The following is a 13,397-nucleotide window of genomic DNA, read 5'->3' on the forward strand; positions in this document are numbered from 1 at the left end:
ACGTCCCCAACTGCAAAGTCCCAGCGGGGAAAGAATGTGCCTGTCTCCAGCTTTCCGCAGAGGCTGGAGTGCCAAAAAATCCAGACATCGTGTGCCTTGCCTGACCACCCAACAAAAATGTCCAGGAACTGTCCATGGTGGTCGACCAGGGCCTGCAGCACCATAGAAAAGTAGCTCTTGTGGTTCATGTACTGGACCGTTCTATGTTGAGGTGTGCAGATTGGGATGTGGGTTCCATCAATTGCTCCCCCGCAGTTCGGGAACCCCAGGGCAGCAAATCCAGCCATGATCGGGTCCAGGTCTCCCAGGTGGATGACCCTGCACAGTAGGATGGAGTTGATGGCCCACACAAGCTGCAGAAGGAGACAGACAAACACACAAAACAGAGAATGAGAGAGGGGGTGCCTGAGCCCTTGGAAGGTGCCTGCCCCCCAAACACCCCAGGAGCCACCTCCTATGAAGCTCCCCCCCCTCCCCCAGTAGCAGGGGTGTGTGAGGGCAGGACAGCACAACCCCCTGGAGACGGGGCTTCCCCCTCACACCCACTCCACTCCCCCACCTTCTCTAATCCCCCTTTCCCAAGGATCCCCTTTTCTAGTATTTCTTCTCTCTCCCCCCCCCCCCCCCCGAGACTGCAGCCCAAGAGTGCTTTACCTCCATGAGGAGGGCTCCAACAGTGGACTTCTCCATGCTGAACTGGTTGCCCACTGACCAGTAGCTGTCTGGGGTGGCGAGTTTCCAGAGAGTGATTGCAACCCGCTTCTCCAGGGTGATGGCAGACCGCAAGTGAGTGTTGCGTCATCAGAGGCCGGGGCGAGCCAGGCACATAGCTCCAAAAAGGTGGCCTTCCGCATGTGGAAGTTTTGGAGCCACTGCTGGTCATCTCACTGCTCCATGACCAGCCAGTCCCACAAGTTGGAACAGGTGTCCAGCCTCCAGAAACGCCTCTCCACCGTGGGTTTCGGTTGCAAAGGTGTTGCTCCCATACCCAGGGAGAGGGTCCCCAGAATGAGCTCGGGGTCAAGCTCGGACAGATCCAGGAAGGCAGCTGGCACAAAGTGCTGCAAAAACTGCAGCATGGCTGTGTGTGGCCATCACATTCCCAGAGGCAGTTCTGGCTCCATGGCACAAAGACAAAAGCTGTGGCTTCCAAAAAAGCTGGACAACCACAGCAGGTGCTGCGAGAGCTTTGCTGTCCCTCGAAGAGGTAGGCTAGCACACAGCAGAAACAGAGAAATGGCTGTCCAGGGGGTCCCTTTAAGCGTATGTCTGCTAGGCTCCGGCACCAGCACTCAGAAGCAACTGGTTACCTAAAGCCCTGCTTAGGTGGCCTTTTATGCAAGATAGCGTCGAATCAATGCGGCCAGTGTGGACGCTCTCTTTTGGAAGAAGTTTTTTCAGAAGATCTCTTCTGGAAAACTTCTTCTGAAAGAAGCCTGCAGTCTAGATGTAGTGTTTGAGCTGAAGGTGTAAATCCAGCTCGACGTATAGACATGCCAATCAGCACGTATCGGCAGCTTGAGGCACCTAAATATCCTTGTAAATCTAGCTGTGGAGTAAATTTCACTAGGCATTTTTGTGGTATCAGAGAAGACCGTGTTTCCCTTTATTTGTGTTAAAGTTGTGTAATTTCTTCAGTTGGTCTTCTCAAAGGCACTAATAGTCACTTATGGCCTGATTCAAAGCCCGTTGAAGTCAACTGAAGTCTTTCGATGGCTTCAGTGGGTTTTGGATCTGGCCCTCATTTAGAGATATTGGGAGATTTATTCAGTTAACAGCAGTTTCCACGTACATCATAAAATGTGCTGGGTCCCAGTCAATATGATACCAAGTGGACATTATACAAAGTCAACAAAAAGAGGCCTTCTCCTCCTGTCATCAACACTCTATGCTTCCAAAGGCCACAGGATCATAGAAAGGCGATACAGAACTGTAATATCAGCCCTACAATTGGCCTTTTAATTACTTTGCACTTACAGTTTGCAGTACTATACAGCCATTATTTAGTTAGGCCTTATATTTCCCCTAGCAAATAGGTTAAAAAAATAAAGTGAAAAAAGAAACAGATTCAGGAGAAGTTTCCCACTGTTCCTTTGCCAGCTTATAAATCAAAAACAGGCCAGCCCAGAAACCCCAAATATGTATAATTCTGTTATCCTTGATTAAGCTAATGCCTCTGCCTTTTACCAGGAAGTTTGAAGGATTATTTGAAGAGGAGTTTGAGCTGTCTATTTCATTACAGTGAGAGGCTTCTGGGTCTTGGAAGTGCTCATGGGAGTTGTGGAGCCCTTAGTTTTCTCTCTCCAAAAGTTTCCATGAATTCTGGGGAAAACACTGACATAAGGAAGGAGAACTTGGTGCTTCACCTCCCCTGAAGCTCTTTATGAAGGAATGAAAGATGGATGTGGTTGAGCCAGTAGTTTTGATCTAGGGATGCCATGCTCCAAAGGTTCCTTCAAAGATGTCATCCTTGTAAGTTGTGTTTTGGAACTGGGAAGCTCTACATGGGCTTTCGATAAGCATTCCAGTATCTATACAGTGTAGAAAAAGGAGACCTGAGTCATTACATGGTCTCCTGGCAAGATCTTTAAGCTCTGGATGGAATTCTGTCACTGAGTAAGTCTTAAACATTTTTAAATAAATAAAGCAATTCTTAAGCCAAAAAAAGTTAAAGTTAAACCAACATATGTCTGACTTTCAGGCTGAGAGTGAGAGTGGAAATGCTTCAAAAGAACATTATTCCGTTTCAGATCCCCTAGACCAGTGGTCCCCAACCTTTCAAGGTTGTCGGGCGCCAGGGAGCGTGGCCGTTCGCCCGCCGGGCGCCAGGGGGCAGGGACACTTGCGCCCCGGGGGCAGCCCCCCCCCATAGCCGCATGCCCGGGGCGGCCCCCCCCCCATAGTTGCATGCCCGGGACCGGCGCTCCCCCCGCCAAGCGCCACGCACCCGGGGCCGGCACTCCCCCCGCCAGCGCCGCGCGCCCGGGGCCGGCGCTCCCCCCGCCATGCGCTGCGCGCCCGGGGCCGGCGCTCCCCCCGCCCAGCGCTGCGTGCCCGGGGCCGGCGCTCCCAGCGCCCGGTGCCAGGCCAGCCCCGAGCACCTGGCGGGCGCATGGCGCCCGCGGGCACCGTGTTGGGGACCAGAACCCTAGACTTAATTTCTGGGGAATCATGGAAGACTAAGTGTTTGTTTGTTTGTTTTTTGTTTGTTTTTAAAAAAAGATAAAGTGGATTTTTATTAATTAATACACTTTATGTTGAATCTTAAAATGGTATTTCCTCATTATTGTTTCACAGCCCACTCAGCCGTATCGATATGGGGCTTTAGTTTTCTTGGAAGTTCTTTGCTTGGTATACATTAATTGTGTTACAAGAACAGTCTCAGGAAATTGGTTACTTTGCACTTTCAGCTGTTCTCGGGAATGTTTATATTTGCTACTGCATTTTTTCATTCCCAAATGGAAGATTCAATGCTTGGGGCAGCATCATTCTCTTTCATGTGTATGGTCACTCTTAAGCCTTATCTGGTTCCTGATAACAGCTGGCTATCTATGTAGATGAATGGGCTACCCTCAAACTCTTATGTGTAGCTCCTTTCAACTATCACTTTGTAGCTGAAGTTATGAAATGGAAAGCAAAGCTTCTTCAGTATGCAAAGAATTCCTCCTTGATCTTGTTAGGACAATGAGTGCATTTTTAACATACTTTGTGTTTATAGCTAAATGTATACCTTTGCTCCTTCCCTTTCTTCCATTTCAACTTATGGTGATACTGTATTAGTTATCAAGTAACAGTACCTAGCAAATTGTTTATTTGAATATGTCCATCACCTGAATATCAGAGGTGCAACATTCTTTATCTGGAGAGTCTTGAAAACAGTAGGTCAGAGTGCACCGAAGAACTCAGTTGTAGCAGGATCCACATGCCCTGTTCATGTGTAGCAAGCTGGTGTATAACCCCTGACTTGAGCTCATGAAGTCTCCAGGTAGACGTGCCTTTAGTGTTACATGTAGTTGAACTAAAAATACCTCCTTTGAAGCCATGGGATTTAGTGTCTCCCTAGTCCTGCAGAGAGGGTTGTTCATGGATGTTAGTGAATAATTTCTTGGTGTAATTCATGTCTACTCACCTTCACTAGAATCAAAGTCAACCTACTGTTTGAGTTTTACAGTAAAAGAGCCTGCAGTCCCTCAGCTAAGGCTTTTGTAACATACATTTACAAAGCAATAGAAAGAAAAGAACATTTGTGCAATCTTGTAATAGTATTTGTGTGAGATAAATCTGTAATGTGAGTATCTCTTTGCTTCTGATTCTTTGAATATATAGTTTTGCTTCCTTGTACTGTTCATTGGTCACGGAATTTTTTCACTTAGTATTGTGGTTCAGTATGCTATTTCTCCATCCTTCCCAACCCACCCTCTAATTTTCCCTTGCCACAGGAATGTCTGTGAAAGCAAGAAATTTAAACATCCCTACCCTCATGGTCAGTCTGTAAAGTGTTATAATCCATTATGGCACAAACTGCTTTCTGTCACAGGAATCTCCACTATATACATTCTGAGACCGTGATATGTCTAATGTAATACAACGGGTACCCTTGAAAGCTGTGTAGTTTTGCTGCTTGGAGTAGTCTTGTATAAACACAGTTTGATAAATGATCTATACTGGGGATCTAAGGTTCCCAGTTAAACAGTGGAGATTTTTATGGCTCTTGATACATGATGGTACTTAAATGATGGAAAGAAGGGTCAACCCTGTTTTGTATGTTTGTATGTAGACCTAGTGAAAGGTGTTATCCAACACTGGGTTTAAATGAATTTGCTACAACCATTCCTGTACCTCTTCCTGAGAATTTGAATAAATGAGTTTTACTCAACAAGAATGTTGAAATATTAAATATTTGCATGCTTACTAGTTCCCAGTGAAAGAGGCATATTTTATGTGGAATTAATTCGTGCTTAACCTGTGAACAGTGTTTCCAAACACTTTACCAGACATCTGAGAAGGCAGTGCTTAAACAAGCTATTCAAAGATTTTCATGCACCATACACACACTCATTTGCTGTGAATATATCATGAAGAAATTAAATTGAACTCTGCATGCAGTTAGTACAATAAAACTCCAGTTGTCCGGCATCCAGTGGTCTGGCACTCCTGATAATCCAGCACCAACTGGAACCCGGAAGTGCTCCGGCCAGCCGGACAATTGGAGCTGCTCTGCCCCCAGCTTCCCCAAGTCCACTGCTGCTGAAACTGGCTGGCAGCTGACTTGGGGAAGCCAGGAGCAGAGCAGCTGGAGTGCTGCCAGGTTGGTCCTGCAGCGCCACTCAGGTGAGGGGTGGCGCTGCTGGACCAACCCGGCAGCACCCCAGCTGCTCTGCCCCTGGCTTCCCCAAGTCAGCCGCTGCTGAAACTGACCAGTGGTTGATGTGGAGAAACCGGGGGCAGAGCACCCCAGCTGCTCTGTCCCGGACTTTCTGAAGTCCGCTGCTGGTCAGCAGCGGCTGACTTGGGGAAGCCGGGGGCATAGCAGCTAGGGTGTTGCTGGGTTGGTCCCGCAGCGCTGCCCTCTCCCAGGCTACGCAGTTCTCCGCCGACCCCCATAACCCTCCTTCCGGTACTCCAGCATATTTGATAATCCGGCACCCCCTGGGTTCTAAAGGTGCCGGATTATTGCAAGTTTACCGTAAATTTCATAGTAGTCTAACGTTTTGGGAATAGTGTCTTGAGCAAAGCTTGTGACCTAGAAAAGAGAGAGATTCTTTTTTTTTTCTTAATATTTCTTAGCATTCCCTAATCCTATTTATCTGCTGCCTCTCCTTGAAAGACTTAAAATCCTCTTCCTGAAGTGTAACTTCTACAATCAAGGAATAAAAACAATGCCATTCAACTTTTGTTGTTCAATGACACAAACACCTCAAATTTTGAATATGAAGTAGTGAGTTCTTGCCAATAACTATTTATCTGTCCATGATATGTAAAAAAATGTTAATCTAGCTGATACATTTGAGGGAACCATGATCTGTTTGTAAACATTAAGATTTACAAGAAGGGAGGTGATATAAGAATTTTACATGTCACAAGAATAATTGGAATAGAGATTTGAATAATTCTTCCACAATGTATCTTCCAACATTCCTTTAAAAAACAGGTTGTTTAGATTATTCCAAACTAAGATCCCCAACTTTGATTGGCTTTTGTGCTCACCACATACTGCAAAGCAAGTCCCTTTTATTTGGTTGCAAAATAAATGGTTTTGGTGCCTAACTCTTGTCCCCTAATTTAAGAGTTTGTCATAGTATTTGAAAAAGAAGAAAATGAGTACATACACATTGATTAAAATGGTAGAATTACACAATGGTGTGCAGTCATGTGGGAGACTAATTTTATTCTGAAATTAGAGTTTCTGCTGTTGACTCCACAAAAGAAATCTATTAAGTGGCTCAGAAGGTCACACTGTTTCATAGTATCTGTGCTAAATTTTATTATTGTTAGACTGTCAATTCTTGAAGTTAGTTTTTGAGAAACATTAATTTCCTTTGCTTGTTTTATTTTCTCGTGTCTTTTAAAGTTAACCACATGATATTTGTGCAAAACCTTTAGGCTATGAAAAAAAGGCTTGAGGTCCATGTAAATATTTGAAATCTTTCTTCCCCTTTCCCTTGAGCAGTACACATGCCAGAAATAACTCTGTTCACCTTTTTGATAGCACAAGCTGCATACAATGTACCCTGGCAGCTGTTTATCCTTTCAGGATACAACATACAATAATAGAACATGAAATTGGCAGTGTCTTTTTTCAATCCCTCCCATAGCATAGAGATGTTAAATTTAGTTTAATCAACCGATTGACTAGTCAATGGATTTTCCATGGCTTAGTCGATAAGTGGTGAAGCTGCAGCGGGATTAGCTCCCAGGCCGGTCTGTCTGCTCTTAATACATTTTAAAGGCTAAAGCTCAAGCTGGGTCCCCCCTTCTGTGCTTTAGTCTTTTAAATGTATTAAGAGCCTGCCTCCCCTGCTCCCTGTGTAGATGGTGCTGGGGGGGAACCAGCCTTTAAGCTGGCTTCCCCCAGCACTGGCTCCTGCTTCCTCCTCCCTCACCTTGGTGCCTCTGATAGATAGAAGGGTGCTAGAGATGACATCAAGGGAAGACCGTACATCTCTGGTCTCCCACAAGGAGGGGATGGTTCTCTTTGAGGCTACGTCTACACAGCTTCCCTCGTCTGCAAAAGCCTATGCAAATGAAGCATGGATTAGCATATTGCTGTATTTCATTTGCATAATTAATTAGCCCTTTTTGTGCAAAAGCCCCCTTTTGCACAAAGGCCATTCTTCCCCATTTTTTCAGGAAGAACGGCTCTTGCACAAAAACCACTTGCACAAAACCGGCTCCTAATGAATTATGTAAATGAAGTGCGGCAATATGCTAATCTTTGCTTCATTTGCATAGGCTTTTACGAAAGAGGGAAGCTGTGTAGACATAGCTCACTGTTGGTGGTTAAATTATACAAGTTGAACAGTGCCTAGAGCAAGCTCTGAGTGACCACTCTCAAATGGCATAGATTGGCATAGCAAAAACTTCCCTATATGCTTATCCGAATACATGCTTGGTAATTCAAAACTGTGTATTTTATTTTAAATACTACTTAATTACCCAGGATCATGGTCCTTGCTCTCCTCTGTGGCAGTTCTGAAAGAGTTAATACTGTTCTAGTTGCAATAACCTCCATAGGCAAAATATGGGAAAATGGGGACAGAGAACCACAGAGAGCAATTAGGATGTGGGAATGTCGCTACCTGAGTCTCCGCCACGAAAGATTCTGCACTTGGGTCCAGCCAACTTGAATACAAACCCTATATCACCTTCTTCTTTGAGTGCTTGCTCATGTCCATTCAACTTAGGTGCGTGTATTCACCACAGATACTGGTGCCAGAAGTATTTTCCCTCAGCAATATCCATAGGGGACCAGTTCTGGTGCCCTCTGGAGTGGTGCACACATGCCGTGTTATATAGGGTGCCGCCCTTAGTTCCTCCTGGCCTTGAGCGACGGTGCTTGGAACTATGCTGCTTTCCTGGGGTCTGTCAACAAATGGCTCCCCTCCAAGCAGCGGGGCACCCCCCCCCCAACTGCCACAGAGCTCCCAGCTCCGGGGCTGCTGGGGCTCTGCCATCCCAGGTCGCTGGGGCTTCCAGGGCTTTCACAGCCCCACAGCTGCTGGGGCTTGTGGGACTACAGCGTTGCTGCCCCAGATCCACCGCTGCCCCAGATCCACCACTGCCCCAGGGCCAGCCCAGCCCAGCCGCCGGGCTCCTGGCTCTGCTCCCGGCTGCTAGGCACCTAAGGCTCTCTGGTCTGGCAACATCCAGGATCCTACTGCACCATAGATATTGCTGGACCAGAGCATCCTGGACCAGAGGGGTCCAACCTATAGTGGCTGACACTATACGCATCAATGTTAGTTGATTGACATAATCCAACTGCTTCAGTCCTAAGTGTTTGTGCCTGACAGTCTTTGGTAAGTTCTGTCAATGAATATCTTTGAGTTTCCTCGTGAGTTCTCTCTACAGCTCTCCCAAATGCTTCCCATGACCCTTCAGCTCTTCCTCTCCCCCAGAGCACTTAATTTTTTCATTAAAATCAGTGCCTCCTTCTCAAATTCCTGTCAACTCTTTACTTGCAAGTGTTCTTACTCTGTCACTTTGTCCCTATGTATCTGTTCCTTTTCTTGTCCTGCCTTTATCCTATTTAGATACTTCCTTCGCCTTGTTCTGCAATATCACTCCTCTCCTCAGGCCACCCAGCTAGGAAAGACTCTCTTCTGTGTTTCTGTCATGCTCTCCCCTCTCTAAATCTGTTTACCAGTTGTCACAGACCTCTCCAGCCTGGTTGCTATGTGGCTCCCTCAGCAAACCAGCAGGATTTAAATGGGCCATTTATCAGATGTGCAATGAAAGCTCATTTCTAGCTACACCCTGATTACTGGGGCATGACAAACGTACTGTGTAGAACAAGATTTGTGTTGTACAAACCCTAAATGAGAAGCGATTGTGTGGTCCAGATTCAATTTTAGATAAAATTAAATGGCAGTGATAGTCATATTAAGACCAGTGTTTGCTAAATGTCTTTTTATAGTTGTATTGGCATGTCTGAGAGATGGTGGGAATTGTAGACTATGATGTAGATGGTTTGCAATGTCTCATGGGACTGAATAGTTCAGTCTGAGATTTACATCATCTTTGACAATTATTGCAGATGTTTGCTTCTTGATTGAGAGCTGCTTGCTTCCTGTGGGCTCTTTTCCTGTAGGTACCAGCCTCTGTCATGGGCTTGGATTCCCTGATGGAGGTGATGATGTCACTTGTCACAATCACTTGCCAAGATTTTCCACTGGTCTGTTAAAATATTAAAAGAAACTGTATCTAGCTCTAAAAGAGTTATTTGTATGAGTAAAAAGTGTTAGATACATGAGATAGGTGTGACATGAGGTATGAAATACGTGATAAAATAAATGTCACTAAATCATATGGTAATTTTTCCAGGATACTATTGATGAATACATCACAGTATTTCTTTTAAAAAGAAACACTTGCATATATCATCCATATATGTGTGTTTAGTGATTTTAAATATGGTGGGGGAGTCTGAATATACCTCAGTAATAGTTCAGTGCATATCACTTAATGCTCTGGTTCAAAGAGCTTTCTATGGATGCATGGTACATGATACATCACTTGGCAACTATGTATCCCATCTTGCTTAATAGCTTGTAATGTTTTTTTTTTCTTTTTGATCCTTTGAGTCTTCCATTGACTGACAGAAGGTAACGAGAAAAGAGAAAGATATATCAACAGAACTTACCTTTAGTCTTCCCTAGGGTAGTATTCCAAGGAGACCTGATCCTGAAAAAAAATCCTTCACTAGGGTCAGTTGTGACTCCTTATGTTGTCTGAACATAAGGAGTCACATAAGTGGTCACAGATCTCGTGCTGAATTTTTGCTTCCTATTAGGTCTTACCTGAATCACTTGGAAAGGAATGCAATAATTGTGTTTGACATACAGATGTACAAAAATTAATTATATGCTTTTTTTAAAAAATTATGTGCCTTTATAGCAAGGGTGTTATAAAACACACATTACAAAGTGAAAATTCCACTTGGGGAAGAAGTTTAATACTTCGCTACTTTTAATTGTTGTTCTTTATGACCATTAAAGGAAATGCCTCTCTCTTTCTGTTTAAGGTCTAAGCAGATAACACTGAAGTATATTATCTTAAGCCTTGATAGCTATTAAAATGTTATAGTAATTTAAATGGGAAGTAGACTAAAAAAATCTTCCCATTTAAAAATTTTTAATACAGCTACAGTGTATCAAATTCAGTTCACATGGTGATAGTTCAGTGGAAGTTGTTCTGTTGGAGCTGGTAATATAGTTGGATGCACAGAAGTATTTCTTAGTTCTTCATACTTGTTAGTTATACAAATGGAGAATAGGTTTAAAAAAATCAGGAAGGAAACTAACGTACAGACTTTTTAAGGAGTGCGGGGTGGGAAATGGCTGTGTGTTTTCCAGACAAAATTTGGTTGGATAATTGTATGTCAGGTTGAAATACTAATTACAATGGATGGATATGGGAAACTTTAGCTACTCTTTTACCTCCACTAAAGGATGGTCCTCTGAATCAAATATAAGGATCAAATATTAAAGAATCTTGGAAGTGATGCATCTTTAAAGAGAATTCAGAGCTACCAATGTGATAGTTTTCACTACCAACAAATTCAGTGCAATGCATACAGACAAACCAATATGGGTTGCTATGCTGGAGTAGTTAGTAGAGAAGCAGTTCTGTTCTGTGGGTCACAGGTGAATGTAGATATTAAATGGCACTATTATTAAGGTTATCCTGTTTCACTTTTTTTTTAAGCTCAAGAAAAGGAGTACAATACACAGCATACTAACAATATGTATCTGTTTCAGTTTGCAGCTTATCTTGTGAAAATCAAATATCCAAGAGTCTGCATTTTGGATGGAGGTATAAACAAGATCAAGCCAACTGGTCTGCTGACAGTTACTTCTCCGCAGATATGAGCAACTACACATTTTGAGAGAATGTGAAGTTACAGGGTTCTGTCTATAGTCCATGAGCATCATAAACCCTAAGGGCATTATGACATCTGCAGTAAAGAAATCCAAATTGTCGATGTCTTTCCATGTGGGTATGGAGTGAAGGTGCTCTGATTCTATCATTTGACATGGAACATGATTTGGACTGGATGAAAAATGTGAAGCTTTAAATCTTGCAAGGGACTTCCTTCAGCAGCAATGAAATCTGCATCCAATCAAGCATTATCAGGTTCCAGTAAGAGCAGTGTAGCTAAGGTAAATATTTAGGGTTTATACATATTTCAGCAAAACTGGAGAAACCATTGCTAGACAGATCAAAATTTCATTACATTATTTTTGAGAAATATTTTAGAGAGTGAAAGTTGTGGTTGATATTATAACTCATACTTTTTACTACAAATAATGTTTTCCCTATCAATTCTTTAAAGAATGAATGCTTCATTTACTGATCTACTTTTATCCTGGGCAAAAGTTTTTTGGTCTGGACAGGAAATGAAAATAAGTGAATCCCAAAGTATTAGTATTCAGAGTGCTGCTGAATCTATCCAAATATATACCTTCTTCTAGAGAATGGTTCATTCGGCTCTTTCATTTACTCTTTGTTATTACAGTGGCAGTTTCAGAGTTTTCATTAGGCCTCATCTTGTGCAAATAATGTAATGACATTCCTGAAACATGAGAATTTTTAAAATATGCAAAAAAATAAGCTTCCAACTATACTGTGAGACGTGACAAAAAGTAATTACCACAAAATAATAGTGGTCCATATTTGAGACACTTCAAAAGGAAAAAAAATCAGTTCTATTTTTTCCACAGGTCTTCCCAAATTTTCATAGAATTGAACACTCTAATTGAAAGTGGAAAAGATGTATTGGGTGATCTACTTCATTCCATCTGACAACATAATCACTTTTTGAAGGACCATTTCTTGAGTCTGAACTTTAAAACTGACACATTGAGACAGCTATCATATCTCTAAAATAAAATATGTGCTAGTGCTGCAGGTGAGTGAAAGCAAGTACCACAAATGGGATGAAATGATTTTGGGTAGAGAAGGTACGGAAATGACTTTCTTGCAGCCAGAAGCCATGAGGGTAGAAAACAGAAATAGGAGCAGGAAATTAGATCTGTCCAAGGAGCTAAAAGGGTGACTTGTTTTTATTTTTTTGTTTGATTGATTAAAGGCAATATTTGTTTATTTGGGTGAAATTCACCTTTTTGGAGAAGGTGAAAACATTTGAATTCTGTGCCTCATAATTCTAGCTTTGCCCCAGTTTTTCTATGCTTCCAAAACTCCTTTTTCTAAGTAATTTAAAAAAATACTTCTAGAGTGTACAGTATATCTTCTTGTACATCACTGATAAAAGTAAGTACTTCTAATACAAAAAGATCTGATGCAGGCTGCAGGGTCTCTAAATTAATGGCATTAAAATAAATGTATTGTGCTCTAATGCCCTGAGAACAGGAGCTCTGGTCATTAAGAGAGAGCTGATGTTTAAAGGGAAAAAAAATCTTGGAAATGATACCAAGAATATTCCTTTAACTTTGAAATGATAAAGCTTCCTTGGGCATTCTGCTGAGTATTGTCTGATTTTACAATGTGGTTGTAGGTATTGAAGTATTTTGTAAAATAAAAAAAATTAAAGATTTGTTAGAGCAGATGGGGAATTTGTCATTTGAGTTATGATGTTCCTTTTTTAGAGTAGTCCATGAAGTATAAAGGTTTACAATAAAAGTACAGTGTTAGTATACAAGGACTTACTCTGGAAAAAGTGACTAAGACTTGTGCTTGCCCTAGTTTGGGAATTCACATGATGATTTGGTTTTAACTTTTCAAATAAAGCATTGAAGCAGCTGAGTATATTTACATTTTTCTTTCCTTATGTCATAAGAGATTCATTTCCAATATTTAAGCCATTGGAAAAAGGGCTAACAAAACACAGGCCACGTGCTTTTATATGTATCACCGACAAGATTATCTCATAACATTTTGCACTGGAAGTGTGAAAGATCACTACCTGACTCTGATATTAGTAGTCTTATATAATGCATTTTCATACTGGAAATGCATCTCAAAAAAAAATTCTGGTGCTCTTTGTCTGATTATGGTAGAGACTACACAATGAGTGTGCTATATGAGATAGGGTGGTGAGGAACTGTCTGGCCACAAGTGAACAAGGGGCTGACGTTAGCTCAGTTTGTCCCTCCATTTTTACAAGCACTCAGGAGGAGGACTATAAGGATGGGTGACAAAGGGAAATAATGACTTTT

The 13,397-nt window shown here is 42.5% G+C and overlaps 1 protein-coding gene across 6 annotated transcripts in view; it reads left to right on the forward strand.

Annotated features, from left to right (window-relative positions):
- Positions 1 to 12,989, forward strand: part of TBCK (TBC1 domain containing kinase) — a 185,255-nt gene extending 172,266 nt beyond the window's left edge. For all 6 annotated transcript variants that reach the window (XM_075929695.2, XM_075929700.2, XM_075929699.2 and 3 more), the window contains one exon: positions 10,980 to 12,989. In XM_075929695.2, the coding sequence (XP_075785810.2) occupies positions 10,980 to 11,090 (111 nt within the window). In that variant the 3' untranslated portion in view covers positions 11,091 to 12,989. The remainder of the gene's footprint in view (positions 1 to 10,979) is intronic.
- The last annotated feature ends 408 nt before the right edge of the window (positions 12,990 to 13,397 follow it).

Source organism: Pelodiscus sinensis, chromosome 4 (assembly GCF_052426305.1).
Source record: "Pelodiscus sinensis isolate ZL-2025 chromosome 4, ASM5242630v1, whole genome shotgun sequence".
Taxonomy (NCBI): domain Eukaryota; kingdom Metazoa; phylum Chordata; order Testudines; family Trionychidae; genus Pelodiscus; species Pelodiscus sinensis.